This window comes from Setaria viridis, chromosome 8, assembly GCF_005286985.2.
Source record: "Setaria viridis chromosome 8, Setaria_viridis_v4.0, whole genome shotgun sequence".
Classification (NCBI taxonomy): domain Eukaryota; kingdom Viridiplantae; phylum Streptophyta; class Magnoliopsida; order Poales; family Poaceae; genus Setaria; species Setaria viridis.
This window is the reverse complement of record NC_048270.2, coordinates 25,431,605-25,446,448: the sequence shown is the minus strand read 5'-3', so window position 1 is coordinate 25,446,448 and position 14,844 is coordinate 25,431,605. Positions and strand designations below refer to the sequence as shown.

General features: G+C 44.0%; 2 protein-coding genes and 1 pseudogene across 2 annotated transcripts; 1 reads left to right on the top strand and 2 right to left on the bottom strand.

The window, feature by feature from the left end:
- Nucleotides 1–3,497: 3,497 nt before the first annotated feature.
- Nucleotides 3,498–5,979, bottom strand: LOC117834413 (uncharacterized). The gene is made up of 7 exons (XM_072290278.1): nt 5,914–5,979; nt 5,444–5,796; nt 5,124–5,346; nt 4,400–4,550; nt 4,101–4,236; nt 3,698–3,998; nt 3,498–3,632 (listed from the first exon to the last, which is right to left on the bottom strand). The coding sequence occupies exons 1-7, from the start codon at nt 5,977–5,979 to the stop codon at nt 3,573–3,575; spliced, it is 1,290 nt and encodes a 429-aa protein (XP_072146379.1). The 3' UTR covers nt 3,498–3,572.
- Nucleotides 5,980–6,077: 98 nt separating this feature from the next.
- LOC117833297 (DEAD-box ATP-dependent RNA helicase 27-like) lies at nt 6,078–11,460 on the top strand (annotated as a pseudogene).
- A 2,572-nt stretch (nt 11,461–14,032) lies between these two features.
- LOC117833624 (AAA-ATPase At3g28540) lies at nt 14,033–14,608 on the bottom strand. Its single transcript, XM_034713195.2, has one exon. It carries the CDS (start codon nt 14,529–14,531, stop codon nt 14,271–14,273), a length of 261 nt encoding a protein of 86 aa, XP_034569086.1. The 5' UTR covers nt 14,532–14,608; the 3' UTR covers nt 14,033–14,270.
- Between the last annotated feature and the right edge of the window lie 236 nt (nt 14,609–14,844).

Below are 14,844 nucleotides of genomic sequence, written 5' to 3'. Positions count from 1 at the left end.
AAACTTTGGCACAATGGGGTAAGTACCAACACATCCCGTTGCTTTATTTCGTTACATTTAAAAAGGGTTGTATAAGTTTCTAATGTTGATTTTGTTGTATTTGCAGGTTTTGTCATGTATGCTGATGAATGATTCTGAAGCCTTCCGAAGGCTTTGCTCCAGAACTACCTCTTTCAGTTGATCTCCACATACAGCATTTATCTTTCCACCAACTCTGTAACAAGTCCGGTTACCTGCAGTATGTGTGCTTGGGGTCCAGTGCAACCTTGAGCTGAGCAGTAGTTTTCACTTTTCACTGTTCTTGTAGCTATTTACAAACCGCGTCCTGTTCCCGTTTAAAGATTGGGGGAATCTGATCGTCTTGTAGCCTGGGCTATTGCGTTAGTTTCTGTTCTTGTCAGTAATCGGTGAAATTGAGTGTGGATGTCGATGCCACTAACTAGCTGCTGACTGTGCATCCCATCCTGCTTAACTATGGTCAAAATTTAAACAAAGTGTTGGCAATGGTTTTGGTTGAGCTAAGTTTCAGAAATTCCTACTTATTCACCACGAACATATATCCGAAATGACATTCCGAGACAGTACGCACGCTTGACTGGTGTCCCTGCTTAGGACTAGGTGTTCTCTTTCCACTGGTAAGACCGCATTTCATGGGCACAAGGTCACATTCACGCGAGATACACGCCTGAAAGTCTGTTAGTTCGTCCTGTGTCGTTGCATACATGAGCAGAGCACTACTAAGTAATGGCAGTATAGCACAGAGTAGTCCAAGAGCAGCAGAGCACGCTTGCGCTAATTTCCGAACACGCTTAGATTTGTTGCCTGATCGACCACACCCTTGCAGCACCCCTCCTCATCAAACAGGCTCTAATGATATGGGACTTGCTGGTCGCATATGTCGATCTGCATCCAGCAGCCACATATCCTTCAACAAGAGTGCACACGCATACTCATCCTAGCTTGATTGCAGGTAAAAGAGAAACCACTTCCAAGTTTGTCTGATAAGATTTTACACCTGATTTATTTTCCCCAGCTTGTCGCCAACAGATTTGTCACCTACATCACTGCATTGGACTTCGACCGCCAGTCAAGACGCGAGTACAGCCTGTCAACCATACATCCCCGGGCCCACCGGAAGGTCTGTACGGACCCACTCAAGGGGACGTACTCGAGACGTATCAGGACATGAATACTATGCTACAGGGCAACGTAGACTACACAGAACCCCCGAAGGACTAGTCCGAACACAAGGAAACTACTCTGCCGAGTTAGAGTAGGACTCTGTAGTCTTGTCCGACTAGTACGCTTGGACCAAAAACTACCCTATCACCCTGCTCCCCTGATATATAGGGGTGGGCTGGGACCCCCTCAAGACAAGTTCAATCGAATACAAGCATACAAAACACAGGACGTAGGGTATTACGCGATCTAGCGGCCCGAACCTGTCCAAATCATGTTCCCACGTCACATCGACTCCTTGATTTCGGCAACACCCACCAACCAAAACTCTATCTCGGGTATTCTTTTGATAGGTTGCCGAGTTAAAACACCAACAGCTGGCGCGCCAGGTTGGGGGAGTCGCCGAAACTCTCCGTGTGAGATCGATGGCTTCGGTCATCATCAAGCCTGTGTTCGTGTTTGAAGCGGGCGCAACGTTTGTTTTCGACTCCTGGCTCTGCATCGCTGACGGCATTGGAGGTTTCCAATGCCGCATACTCAAAGAACCAGAGATGAAACTGTCAGGATTCTGAAGACTACTCCATCAGACTAGCCCCTCAGGCTAGTCCATCTGAAGACTACTCCCACCAAACTACTCCGCAGACTCTAGTCCCTCAGACTACTCCATCTGAAGACTACTCCATCAGCCTAGTCCCTCAGACTAGTCTATCCGAAGACTACTCCACAAGAGTACTCCATCGCTGTTCTGATAGCTCCCATCGCTATGTAACAGCTAACACGGGTTGAACTGGGGGATTATCGAAGAACAAAAACCCTAGTTTATCTCTCGAGTAGCAGTAGTTCTAGCGCCGCCGCTATGGCTGGCTTACTATGTATCTAAAGATTCCTTCTGTAAGTGAAAGAGCTGCCGTTCCTCGTCAGTTTCCCCTTTCCCCTTTTGAATCTGCCTTTTGAATCGGGCTCGGGGGAGGAGCTCCAGTACGGATCGGCGGCGTATGGCCTCAAATCAGAGGGTGGACGATAAATCGGCGATGGATGGCCTTCATCGGTCCGCGCAGTGAGCTTTGCCTCTTCTTGAGATCTAGTCGTTGCAGCCATGGAAGTGGGTCAACCACTCGAGCCATCCTCTTCGTCTCGGCGATGGCTCAAGCTCGCCTAGGCTGTTGTGGGAAGGGTCAGGCAAGGTCCGGCGAGGCAAAATCGGGCACGGAGATGGTGACAATGGGCAGTGGCATGGCAGCGGCGAGGTCCGGCCACTGGATGCGGTGGAGTGAGCAGCAGGGCAACAGCAGCGCGGCGCTTAAATCTCACGTGGGAGACATTTAGCTGACATGGCCAAGTGGACAATATAGCAATCCACTCTTTGCATCGGTATATTTAGGTTAAGACAGAGAAATTTAGGGTATAGTCTAAAAATTTTATTATAGCAACCCATATAGATATACTGTTGGAGCAGTTTTTTTTTCCTGTTTCTAGGTATTCAGCTAGTTTTTAGTATAGCAAACCATTTTAGGTAAGCGGTTGAAAATGCTCTAAGCACGGTTTCTTATTTCAGAATATGGGTATAAGTATGTACTTGCTCCATCCGCTAATATACGATGTTGGTTACGTCATATATTAAAGGATGGAGGGAGTAAATGGCACACATGCCACACGCAATTGGGAGTATAATTTCATAACATTAAAAAGTTTGGGTACCAAAAAGAGTATATCACCCAATTCACTATGAACTAGATGAATCACTTGAGGTTCATCAAGATTTGGGGAACCACATCGCAGAACTGCAGGTGCTTAAGTACAAACAGCCCTAAACCAAAAGTATGAATACGCAAGGAGGTTCGTCAGCATCATTTGTACGCTGTTCAAAAGGCAAGGCTGCACCGTTTTTGTTACAGTGCACAAAGGAGACCGAAACACCACTAGATTTCTATGGTGAGGAAACAGGTAGTCACAACGCAGATGCAATGTAGGAAGCAAAAAATAAGTTTAACTCCGGAGGTCAGTCTACTTTTAATTCTTTCTAGCAGGCATGCCCGTCTTCTGAAGCTCTACAATAAGAGACACAATAAGTTACTGGAAAGAAATTTACCCCGTGTTCAAATTGAATACAAAGCTTTCTTTAAAGTTCTGGCAAGTACCTCTTCTAGCTTGATTGTAAATATAAGATCCATTTCCTAAGATTGTCTTGATTTTTCTACTCTCTCCATCTCGCAGAACATTGCCATGTAGTTGTTTTGATCTGCATGAAGTTAGAATATAGTAAGAATTCTTCATCTTCTTTTCACAATACTATTAGACATCCCAGGTTTCATTATGTCTTCTTACCCCTCAGCGCTGGAGATTCAGTTATCCAATTCAAACTCCTTACTTCTTTGCTGAGTTTTATCATATAATCAGGGTTGCTCTTTTTGCAGAAATCTCTCTAAAGTGACCTTATCAGGTCCCATCTCACTCTACAGGGAAAAAATGTTTTAGAAAAAAAAAGAATTTGAGGTTAAGCATTAGTAGAGACATTCACCTTTGGACCCTTGTAGAATTTGTAGCTCTCACCGTGATGTCCTACAACGTGGTCTCGAAGAAGAACCTCAGAATCCAGCAGGTTTGTTTCTTTTAGTTCCCAGTCTGTAAACTGTTGCACGCAAGATAAGACATTAAGAGAACTCTTTATCTTGTAAAGCACTTGACCTTTCTCAGTCCTCACGAATGAACATTCTTTTTTTCTATCTCGCTGTCGATCCATTATCCAATAAATTTCTCTTATAAATTCCATTTTTACAATGGCTTCCCACATTCCTGGTTGCCACATGACATCCTCATAGCTGTGAACACATACAATTTGCCAATGGAAGCAGGGCTTAACAGATATAATGATAATCATCATTTCATTTGAAACATTTATTTAATTGATATGATTAACTCACCTTGCATTCTCACTTTTCAATAATTCAGCTAAAACATTCAGTTCGAGATTGACATCAGCTTTATTTCCACAAAAAGAGCTCAGGTATTCTCCAGTCTTGTTCCAATTGAACTGTCTAACATGCTCCACTGTTGGGCCTTTTTTCAAAAAAAAATGGATATTAGAATGCTTTGCATGAACGGAATAAATTGGAATAAGTCTACTTTACCCCATAAAAAAGGATATTCGAAAGCTTCGGATGAATAGAATAAGTTGGCTCAGATGAGTCAAGCTACAGGCTCACAGCCCACACACACTCACACATTGGCTGGAGGTAAGAGAAGAGGTAGAAGAGAAACTTGGTGTCAATGTGCTTGCTGCGGTAGTGGAGGATGGGATTCTTTGGCAAAGCAATGATGTACTTGTTATCCATCCTTAGGGTTGGTGTGCGAAGCTTCTCTCCGGTGAGCTCCTGCACTCCCGTGACATCATGTCATGGCCGCCGCTATGTACTCTACCTCGCATGTAGACAAAACGCGACCACCCTCTGCTTTTGTGAATGCTAGGAGATCGAAGACGAGCACTAGCTCGGTTGGTTAGCATCTCTAGGTGCGAGCACTGCCACCCAAGTTCGATTCCTGGAATCAGACTCGGGCTTAACTGGGGCTTACCCCCGTAAATAAAATCGTTGCCTCTCACGCGTGGAACCACAAGGGGACTGTGGCATGACCGTCAGCTGCAGATCCTACAATGGTTTTGTCAACCTATCTAGGGACACGATCTTCAACCTATCTAGGGCATATTGCTCACACCTCTACTACTTGGCACTATAGCCACCTACTTCAGCATGTAGCATGCTTCAAAAGCCATGGAGCTCTACCTGCTCTTGATAGCAAAAGAAAAAAGGGGCAAGAGAATGACTAATTAACCATCAGTCCATTTGTTGGAGCAAGATAAGCTATGTGAATTTATCCCTACAACTTAAAGAGACAATCGAAAACATGCAAGAAGCATCAAATGCAAACCTAATAAATACTAAACTTACCTTGTATACGCTTGATCTTAACAAGTCGTGCTGGATACTTTGGTAAGAAATCACCAACCAAACTTGCACTTCCTCGTGAGTCTCAGAGGAGCTTCTCTTCTTGTAGAAGACACTAGAGCTGTTGATCTTCAAAGGAAGCATTGGAAAAGCTTCCTCACTGGTACTCGAGCCAACATCTTTCCGGTAAAGATTATTCACATAATCTACCACGGAGAAGATTGCCCTAAACAAATAAACACAAATATATGGTGTATTAAGAAAGAATCACTACAAGTATTACAAATTTATATATATGTTATGCAGTTTCAATAGAAACACACCTAAAACTTTCGAACCCATTTGTTGAAAATCCATATATTGATGACCCCTCCATAGAGAACATGTATTGCTTTCCTTTAGAGATTAGTGCACCACATACTTCTTCAACAACAAGATAAGCTTTAGTTTCATCAGTGGTACTCTTCCAAACTCCTAAAAGCTTCCAAACTCCTAAAAGCTTCAACAGGTTAGGATGGTCACAATTTCTAAGAATTTCATAGATTGCAATTGCTTCATCAAGGGGCTTTAAGAATGCAGCACAAGGTCCCGTGCTAAGACTGGCATGATACAAAGTTGTTCCAGAAATTTTATTGTCATGTACAAAAAGCCCGCAACTGTTTGGCTCTATTTTTATCTAAATTAAACCAAATAAAACACTTGTTAGTTACCTAATGGACCGCTTCTATTAGAGAATTAAAGCATAGTTACCTCTTCATTTGGCGAATTACACTTAACAGGATTCCTAAAATACACTTAACTGCTCCCCGCTGCTGCTTTCCCCTCTCCATGCCTCCGCCCGGGTCTTCTCCTGCCGCATGTTCTCCCTCGCGCGTCCCGTGAATCCAGCTGGCCATCCGCCGCCGCCCGTGCCTTCCGCCGCCGCCCGTGCCATCCGCCGCCGGCCCCTTCCCCCCATCCGCCGCCCCTCTCCCGGCGCACCATCTCCCGGCCGCACCTTCTCCCCTGCCATCTGTCCCGGCCGGACCTTCCACCGGCTTGATCTCGCCGCCGCCGGACCTTCCAGGGGCTGGATCTTGCCTCCGCCGCCGCCTCCTTCCCCCCATCCGCCACCCCTCTCCCGGCGCACCAAGACCCGGCCACACCTTCTCCCCTGCCATCTCTACCGGCCGGACTTCCACCGGCTGGATCTCGCCGCCGTCGGACCTTCCAGCGGCTGGATCTCGCCTACGCCGCCGCCTCCCCTACATTCCGCCATCCCTGACATCCTCCGCCGCTCCTGACCTCCGCTGCCCCCCTGCCATCCGCCGCCCCTGACCGGTGCCGCCGCCCGTGCCATCTGCCGACGCCCCTGACCGTTGCCGCCGGCCCTGCCATCTGCCGCCGCCCCTGCCAAGCATCGCCCCTATCAAGCTCCACCTCCCCTACCAAGTGCCGCCCCTGCCATCCGCCACCACCGTGTCCCCTGCTCTCCAAGGTAAGGAAAGTCTACACCATGCTTGACTTGGTTGATATTTGAACTGTATTGGCTTCGGATGCTCCTTGTTGATAGTATTGTGGGAGTTAAATTGAACAAATCATCCAGTAGCAGGACATCCTGGTTCAATGGTCTCTAAGAATAGGTGTTTTTTTCATTCTTGTATTGTAGATGGATAAGAGGACCAAGATTTACCAATCCCTCGCCGTTACGCACCTAAAACAAACCCTAGCAAAGGCGTGCATTCCCTTACCTCCCGCCGCCACCGCCATGTGCCCAGCAGCCGCGACCATGAAGTCGGCCGGGCTATCGAAGAAGCGGAAGCAGCCCGTCGTCGGCCCGCCGGAGTCAGACTCTGAGGAGGAGGAGTCGGTGTACGACACCACCTCAGACGGTGACGAGGGAGAGGAGAGGCAGCAGGAGTTAGAGAGCGATGACGAAGACGAGGATGTGGAGGAGCGAAGCAATGACGATGAGGAAGGGGAGGATGAAGATGAAGATGAGGACGAGAGCGAGGAGGAGGAGGTGAAGGAGGATAAAAAGAAGAAGAAGAAGGAAAAGGAGCAGGCGAAGGAGATGGTGAAGGAGGATAAAAAGGAAAAGAAGGAAAAGGAGGTGGGGAAAGAGGAAAAGAAGGTGAAGAAGAAGAAGGGGGAAGGGAGCGGGATTCTCTCGAACAAGCTCTGCTCTGAGCTCCCCATCTCTGAGCTCACTGCCAATGCCATCAGAGAGATGAACTACACCCACCTCACCCAGGTACCGCCTACCACTGTTTAAAATTTGCCATTGTATAGGCGTAAAGAGTGCAATTTATGCGAATTGCTTCTGTTCTCGCTTCTCAGCGCAATTCTGCAATTGCTTACCTTATTTTGTTTTATTTTTGGCAGAGATAGACTGCACAAAAGTTAATTATTTCTGTGAAAGTTTGTGTTATGTGGGTCGGTTTGCTACTATTTTTGTTTTTAGTATTGATGTGTGGTTTGTTTTCATGCTTGCAGATTCAAGCTAGATCAATACCACATCTGTTGGAAGGAAAGGATGTGATGGGCGCAGCCAAAACTGGATCAGGGAAGACTCTTGCGTTCCTTGTACCAGCGATTGAGCTGCTCCATCATCTGCACTTCTCGCCGAGGAACGGGACAGGAGTTATCGTGGTTTGCCCGACAAGGGAGCTTGCTATCCAGGTATATGGTTTGGTGTTGTTGATTTCCTCTGACAAATCATGATGCGACAGTATTCCTTTTGATTGAGCTCACATGCAGTATTCCTTTTGATTGATCTCACATGTTTTAAGGCTGTACAAGAGCTTTCTGTTGGAGAAACATTCGAAATCAGATGTGTCAGCTAGGATAATAATTACACTTTGTTAAGACAACATTTTGTAAAAATGAAAAATTGTTCGTGTTACATTGCTTTTAAGATAAGTTACAGAAAATGGTTCTTCAAATTGCAACTGCCAAAAATTGGCAAAATGTGGAACTTGAAATTGTAAATGCATTAGTATCTAAATTTTGTATAGTTGCAGTTGCAGCTCCGAGATTCTAAACATAAGTTAATGAATTGAAGCTTTTTATTTCACTTTTCTTAATCATTGTTGATTCATTTTCTCTAGACACACAATGTTGCCAAGGAGTTAATGAAGTATCACTCGCAAACTCTTGGATATGTTATTGGTGGTAATAACAGGAGAAGTGAGGCTGATCAGCTGGCAAAAGGGGTCAATTTATTAGTTGCTACCCCGGGCAGGCTTTTGGACCATCTACAAAATACCAAGAGTTTCATATACAAAAGGCTAAAGGTAATGGGACTTCTTTATATCGCTTTCATTTCAAAGTTTGAAGAAAATATGTGTGTTTAAGTATCATTTCGTTTTTAAGTTGCCGCATTAAGTAGCAAAGGCAAACCTGCAGTTGCATATCTCTAGTGTGCTAAACATACTTTTTGCATCAGTACTGCTTGACACTACGAAGGGATTGTGGTTTACTCCACCTACTGCAATTGTCCATGACTGATTGCTAAGTGTGAACATTAAATTAGAGTGTAGAAAAATTTGTTGCTGATTACACGAGGTATATGTAAAATTGTAAACAATGCTATACTTTATTTATTAAGTACTTTATCTCTGTATCATGTTTCTTCTTGGTTGGTTATTTGTTTTACCAGTCCTTGTTTGCTGTATTGGTTTTTTATCCTTATTAAGCCATTTCCATCTCCGTTACATCTTTCTGATGGGTTTGGTATTAGTCCCAGTTTGGTATTAGTCCCACCAAGATTGTAGATTTAGTTTGTCTGGAGTGTCAAAAATTGTTGGAGCTAAATAGCAAATAGCTGATTACTTTTTTAGGTAGCTAAGACTTGTATGTATTGTACAATTTTTTCTATTGTCTAATGGGAAATTATGTTTTAAACATTGTTTGGCTGGGATGGGCTCAAACTTAAGGTACAAAGCATGAAAGATTTGACAAACTGGGCTGGGCTGCCTTTCAGTGTTAGCCTGGCCTTTTCATTCGCCATCTGTTTGTGTTTACATGGAACTGGAAAACATTATTCATGGCCATGAATGCCAATATGCCATGAAACCCCTGCCCACTTTAGTCTGACAAAAGTCATTTTTATTAATTTTGCAGTGCCTTGTAATTGATGAAGCTGATCGCATACTCGAGCAAAACTTTGAGGAAGATATGAAACAAATATTTAAACGCCTACCACAGGTATATGAGCTCTTGTAGTTCTCATTTTTACAATGTACTTCCCCCCCCCCCCTTCCAAATTGTAAGTTGTTTTGCCTTTTCTAGATACATACAATGTATCTAGACATAGTGTATATCTAGATGCCAAAACAGCTTACAATTTGATACGGAGGAAGTAGCTTTGAACTTTGCACTGACATAATGTTTTCTCTTTCGTTGTATTATGGATGATATGCAGAATAGGCAGACTGTTCTTTTTTCTGCCACACAGACTCCAGAGGTTGGTAGATCTGTTATCCAGTTTATTCAAAATTCTTATCCATGATTTCTATAGATTGCTTTTCTTCTTATGCTTTGATGTATCTCACACAGGTTGAAAAATTTGCTAAATTGTCATTTGAGAAAAATGAAGAAAGTAAAGAAAAACCAGTTTATGTTGGAGTTGATGATGATAACTCAAAGGTAAGGAACTGCTTCACCAGGTTATTCAACTATACTTTCAAGAGTATTTTGTAGGAAAAATAACCTTGATTCTTCAGCAGGCTACTGTTGAAGGCTTACAACAGGGGTATTGTGTCATTTCTAGTGAGAAGAGGTTCCTGGTTCTGTATGCTTTAATTTCCTAAAAAAGAAACAGAATAAGAAGGTCATGGTGTTCTTTTCATCATGCAATTCAGTCAAGTTCCACACAGAACTTCTGAATTTCATTGGGATAGAGTTTTTGATATCCATGGGAAACAAAAGCAGCAGAAACGAACTACAACATTCTTTAACTTTTGCAAGGCAGAAAAGGGCATCTTATTGTGCACGAATGTGGCTGCACGTGGACTTGATATCCCTGATGTGGTAAGGTTTTGGCCTGTTATCTTTTAACATGAGACATAATTTTTTGTTCCCAGCTAATTGAAGCATCTGGTTCCTTCTTTAGGATTATATCGTGCAGTATGATCCTCCAGATGAGCCAAAGGTTGGTGACTCTAAACAGATCCAGTGCAATCTACTACTCTCTTCCTCTAACTGCAATTTGGAATTTCACTTTCAGGATTACATTCACAGAGTTGGGCGCACTGCACGTGGTGACAAAGGCAAAGGAAGTGCCTTACTGTTCTTACTACCAGAAGAATTGAAATTTCTCATTTACCTGAAGGTATTTATGAACAACATAATATCCGTGCCTTCCCCCCTGAATTAAGAGAAATCACACATTTATTGATTGTCTGCAGGCGGCCAGGGTTGCCCTGACTGAATATGAGTTCAGTCAAAAAAATGTGCCAAATCTGCAATCACACCTCGTAAGTATCTCTTTCAGGATACCCAAATTATTTCAGTTCCCCTTCTTTTGTCGGGCATTTATAACTAGAATTGTTGTGCAGGAGAAAATTGTTAGCGATAATTACTATCTAAACCAGTCTGCAAAAGAAGCCTACCGATCCTACGTTTTGGCGTACGACTCCCACTCTATGAAAGACATTTTTAACGTCCATCAACTCGATCTGCAGGTAAATTTTCTGCAGAGTTTTCAGTTATCGCACAGTTGATATTTCCTAAAGTTTAGTTTATCCCTTGAATCAACCAAGGTAGCAGAGAATGTAAATATAACTTGTCCCGTTGGTATAAGATAAATGATGCTATTTCATATACCCTGTATGGCGTCAACGGCATGAAAATGAGCATCAGTTAATTGCGTATGGATTGCCGCGTTGTGGTACCGTACAGAAAACTCAACAATCTAATGTCGAATTCGTTGCTATCCTGCAGAAAGTAGCTGCATCATTCTGTTTCAGAAGCCCTCCTAAGGTGAATCTGGACCTGGAGAGCAGTGCAGCGAAACATAGGAAGAAGAGGAGATTAGATGGTGGGAAGAGGCATGGCATCGGCCCTTCGAATCCTTACGGAAGGAAGGACAAAGACGGTGGCAATAAGCGACAGTTCGCGAGGTTTTAGAAAAGAAAGAGCCTTTCACGGGGTTGTGTAATACCAGAGCTTCAATGTTACTGGCTTTGGAAAATTTTGACGGATCACTTATGCTAGGGTGGATGAGATATTATCACTCGTGTTAAGGGATGGTCACTTGATATTTAGGCTCCGCTGTGGGATCATGTCACCATTGAACATCTATTTTGCAATTTAATATGCATTGTTATCTATTTATTAATAAAATAGTTAAAACGTATCTGCGTATCGGGTTGTTTAAGAAATTGCTGTATCCGCGTATCCTTCCGATACAGATACGGTCTGCATAGATAGTGATTATGTTTCTTTTTGTATTTCCTGCAGGAGAGTTTGATGTAATCTGGAAGGTGTGACCCATTATCTCAGGTGGTCCTTTCCATCAACTTGTCAAATAATATTTCCCCATGAAGCGTAGTCTATGCACAGCTCATTCCTGCTTCTGCTGGTACTGTCAATGTAAGGAGGGGATCGGCTTCCCTCGTCTATGCGCCGGGCAGTCCCAGGGTTCCTGCGGCGAGCCCATGCAATCAGGAGCTACCCCCCAGTGCTGCGTCTTTCCTCTCAGGCTTGTTGCTTGAACAGCTCGGATAATGAGGAGCCCGGACGGAGTTCTGCTTACATTGACTATAGAAGCCAGTGTCTCTTTCCCTCCATCACGCTAGCAGTGCGGACTGCGAACTGGGATGCTGCCAGAAATATAAGCTTCAGGGAGTGTGTGAGGTTATACGGGCTATCTCAATCAATTGGTTTGTTTGCATTGCTTGTGCAGCTGTTCTTACCGCGGAGAATCAGAGAGATCCGGTGCTTGATTCAGAGCATTGTTGATTACTGTGGAAATGCTGGCCAGGAGTTGTTTGAGTTGGCTCCTATTTTGGTCAGCAGATTGGGTGGGTCAATGACGTTGTTGCAAGTTTATGCTGCAGTCATCCGGATTTTTGTAGAGTTGTCAATGTTTGAGGACGCTCTTCTCACTTACATTGAGGCCAAGAAGGTTGGTGCTGAGCTGCGTTTGTGCAACTTCTTGCTGAAGTGTTTAGTCAAGGGGAATCAGATTGTGTATGCAAGGAGTTTATTTGATGACATGAAGAGCTCCGGTCCTTCACCAAATGTCTACTCTTATTCAGTTTTGATGAGTATGTATACGCATGGAGAGAGGTTGTGCTTAGAGGAAGCTTTTGAGCTTCTTCGTGAAATGGAAATGAATGGTGTGAGACCGAATGCTGCAACCTATGGAACTTACCTCTATGGGCTTTGCCGTTCCAGACAGGTAACGTCTGCATGGGACTTTCTTCAAAATCTTTGTCAGAGAGAGGGTGCCCTTGCAACACTTATTGTTTTAATGCAGTGATTCATGGTTTCTGTAGTGAGGGTCAGGTCCACAAAGCCATAGAAGTGTTTAATGGGATGAAGAAATGTGGGTTTCTCCCAGATGTCCACAGCTATAGCATATTAGTTGATGGGTTATGCAAACAAGGGGAACTATTGAAAGGTTATGACATGCTTGATGAAATGGCAAGAAATGGAATCAGTCCTAACCATGTAAGTTATAGTTCACTTTTGCATGGTCTTTGCAAGACTGGAAATGTTGAATTTGCGTTTGAGATTTTCAAGAGGCTTAAAGACCAAGGTTTCAAGCATGACCAGATAATGTACAGCATCCTTTTCCATGGCTGCTGCCAACATTTACATCTAGATATTGTCAATGGCCTTTGGGATGACATGATTCATCATGATTTTGTTCTAGATGTTTATGATTATACCAATCGGATCTATGCATTATGTCGCTCGGGAACCGTGTTCCCCTCCAGTTCCCCAACAACAATTAAGGGCCTGTTTGGCTCCACCCTGTTAAAGTTTAACACCAGTCACATCGGATGTTTGGATGCTAATTAGAAGTATTAAATATAAAATAATTACAAAACTAATTGCACAGTTGGAGTGTAATTCGCGAGACGAATCTATTAAGCCTAATTAGTCCATGATTTGACAATGTGGTGCTACAGTAACCATTTGCTAATGGTGGATTAATTAGGCTTAATAGATTCATCTCGCGAATTAGCACAGGGTTCTGCAATTAATTTTATAATTAGCTCATGTTTAGTTCTTCTAATTAGCATCCGAACATCCGATGTGACACTGTTAAAGTTTAGCGCCTCATATCCAAACACCCTCTAAATCGGGACTGAGAGAGTAGGTTGCACGCACGCCAACCATCAAAACGCCAGCTAGGGGGTATTTGGATACGAGGTGCTAAACTTTAGCAGGATCATATCGGATGTTACTGTAGCAAATGGTTACTGTAGCACCATATTGTCAAATCATGGACTAATTAGACTTAATATATTCGTCTCGCGAATTAGACTCCATATGTACAATTAGTTTTATAATTAAAGTATGTTTAATACTTTTAATTAGTATCCAAACAAACATTCGACTAGGTGATAAAGTTTAACGTGGTGTCCCAAACCCCCCTAGGTTGCGTCACTGAGCCAATGATGCATCCATCGCTTTCAGTATCAGTCTGACATCCCATCTGTCAGTCTCAATTCTCTAATCCCAGATCGCTCCAGGTTACATGTGGCCCCAGTGACCACGCCACGCGCACCGAGTAAAGGCGCGGGATCCTATGCGCGCATCGCACTCTCGCTGTTTCCCAAAGACCAAGCTGGACTTTGCTTTGCAGACGTTCTTCTCCGTTACTGGCAGAGACTGAAAGTTCAGCGTTCCAAATCCAGGATTTTCGTTTCACAAAGTTCTCGTCACGTTTCTTTCTTTCCGAGAAAAAGTTCACGTTGACCTGGTGTTAACTTATTTTATTTCTAACATAGCTGCACTCCCTCTGTTCACGAAAGCATAGTGTTCCTGACAATGCTACTACCCGATCGAGTCTACTGTCTACAAGAGTTTACTAACTGATGAAGCGGCTGGCTAATTCGATGCGAGATCTCTCTAACACAAACCACGAGAAAATCAGCAGACAATTTGGCAATCGTCAATCGAAACTACTCTTCCTCCTCGGAATCTTGTTCGTCATGACCACCCCCCACTCGCCTTCTTCTTCTCCTTGGCCTCTTCCAGCGCCTTCACCAAGGCCGCGAGGCACGAGTCCGGGTTGTCCTCCAGGCTCTTGGGCGTCAGGTTCTCGGCGACGTCGGCGGGCGTCATCTCCACCTCCCGCAGCAGCTCCTCAACGGCGTCGAACAGCGGGTGGGCGTCGACGTCGAGGTATGTCTTGGCGAGGAACTTGAAGGCCTCGTAGCCGCAGTAGGACATCTCGATGTGCTTGTCCATGCGGCCCCTCCTGATGAGCGCCGGGTCCAGCTTCTCCACGTGGTTGGTGGTGAACACGATGATGATTCTATAGATCGGTTAAGAAGTTAAGAAGTTGATGATTCTATATTATTTTCTAAAATAATATGTACAGTAAATAACAGTGCTAGAATGTGATATTGTTGATGAATTGGTGTGGCAGCTATGTATGTGGTAATCTCACCAGATAGGTGAGCATATTCAGTGTCCAACCCGCATTCTCCAACCAAACAAGAGATGGAACCACTCCGACCCACTTTATCCCCCCAATCAAACAAAAAACTGGATCCAACTC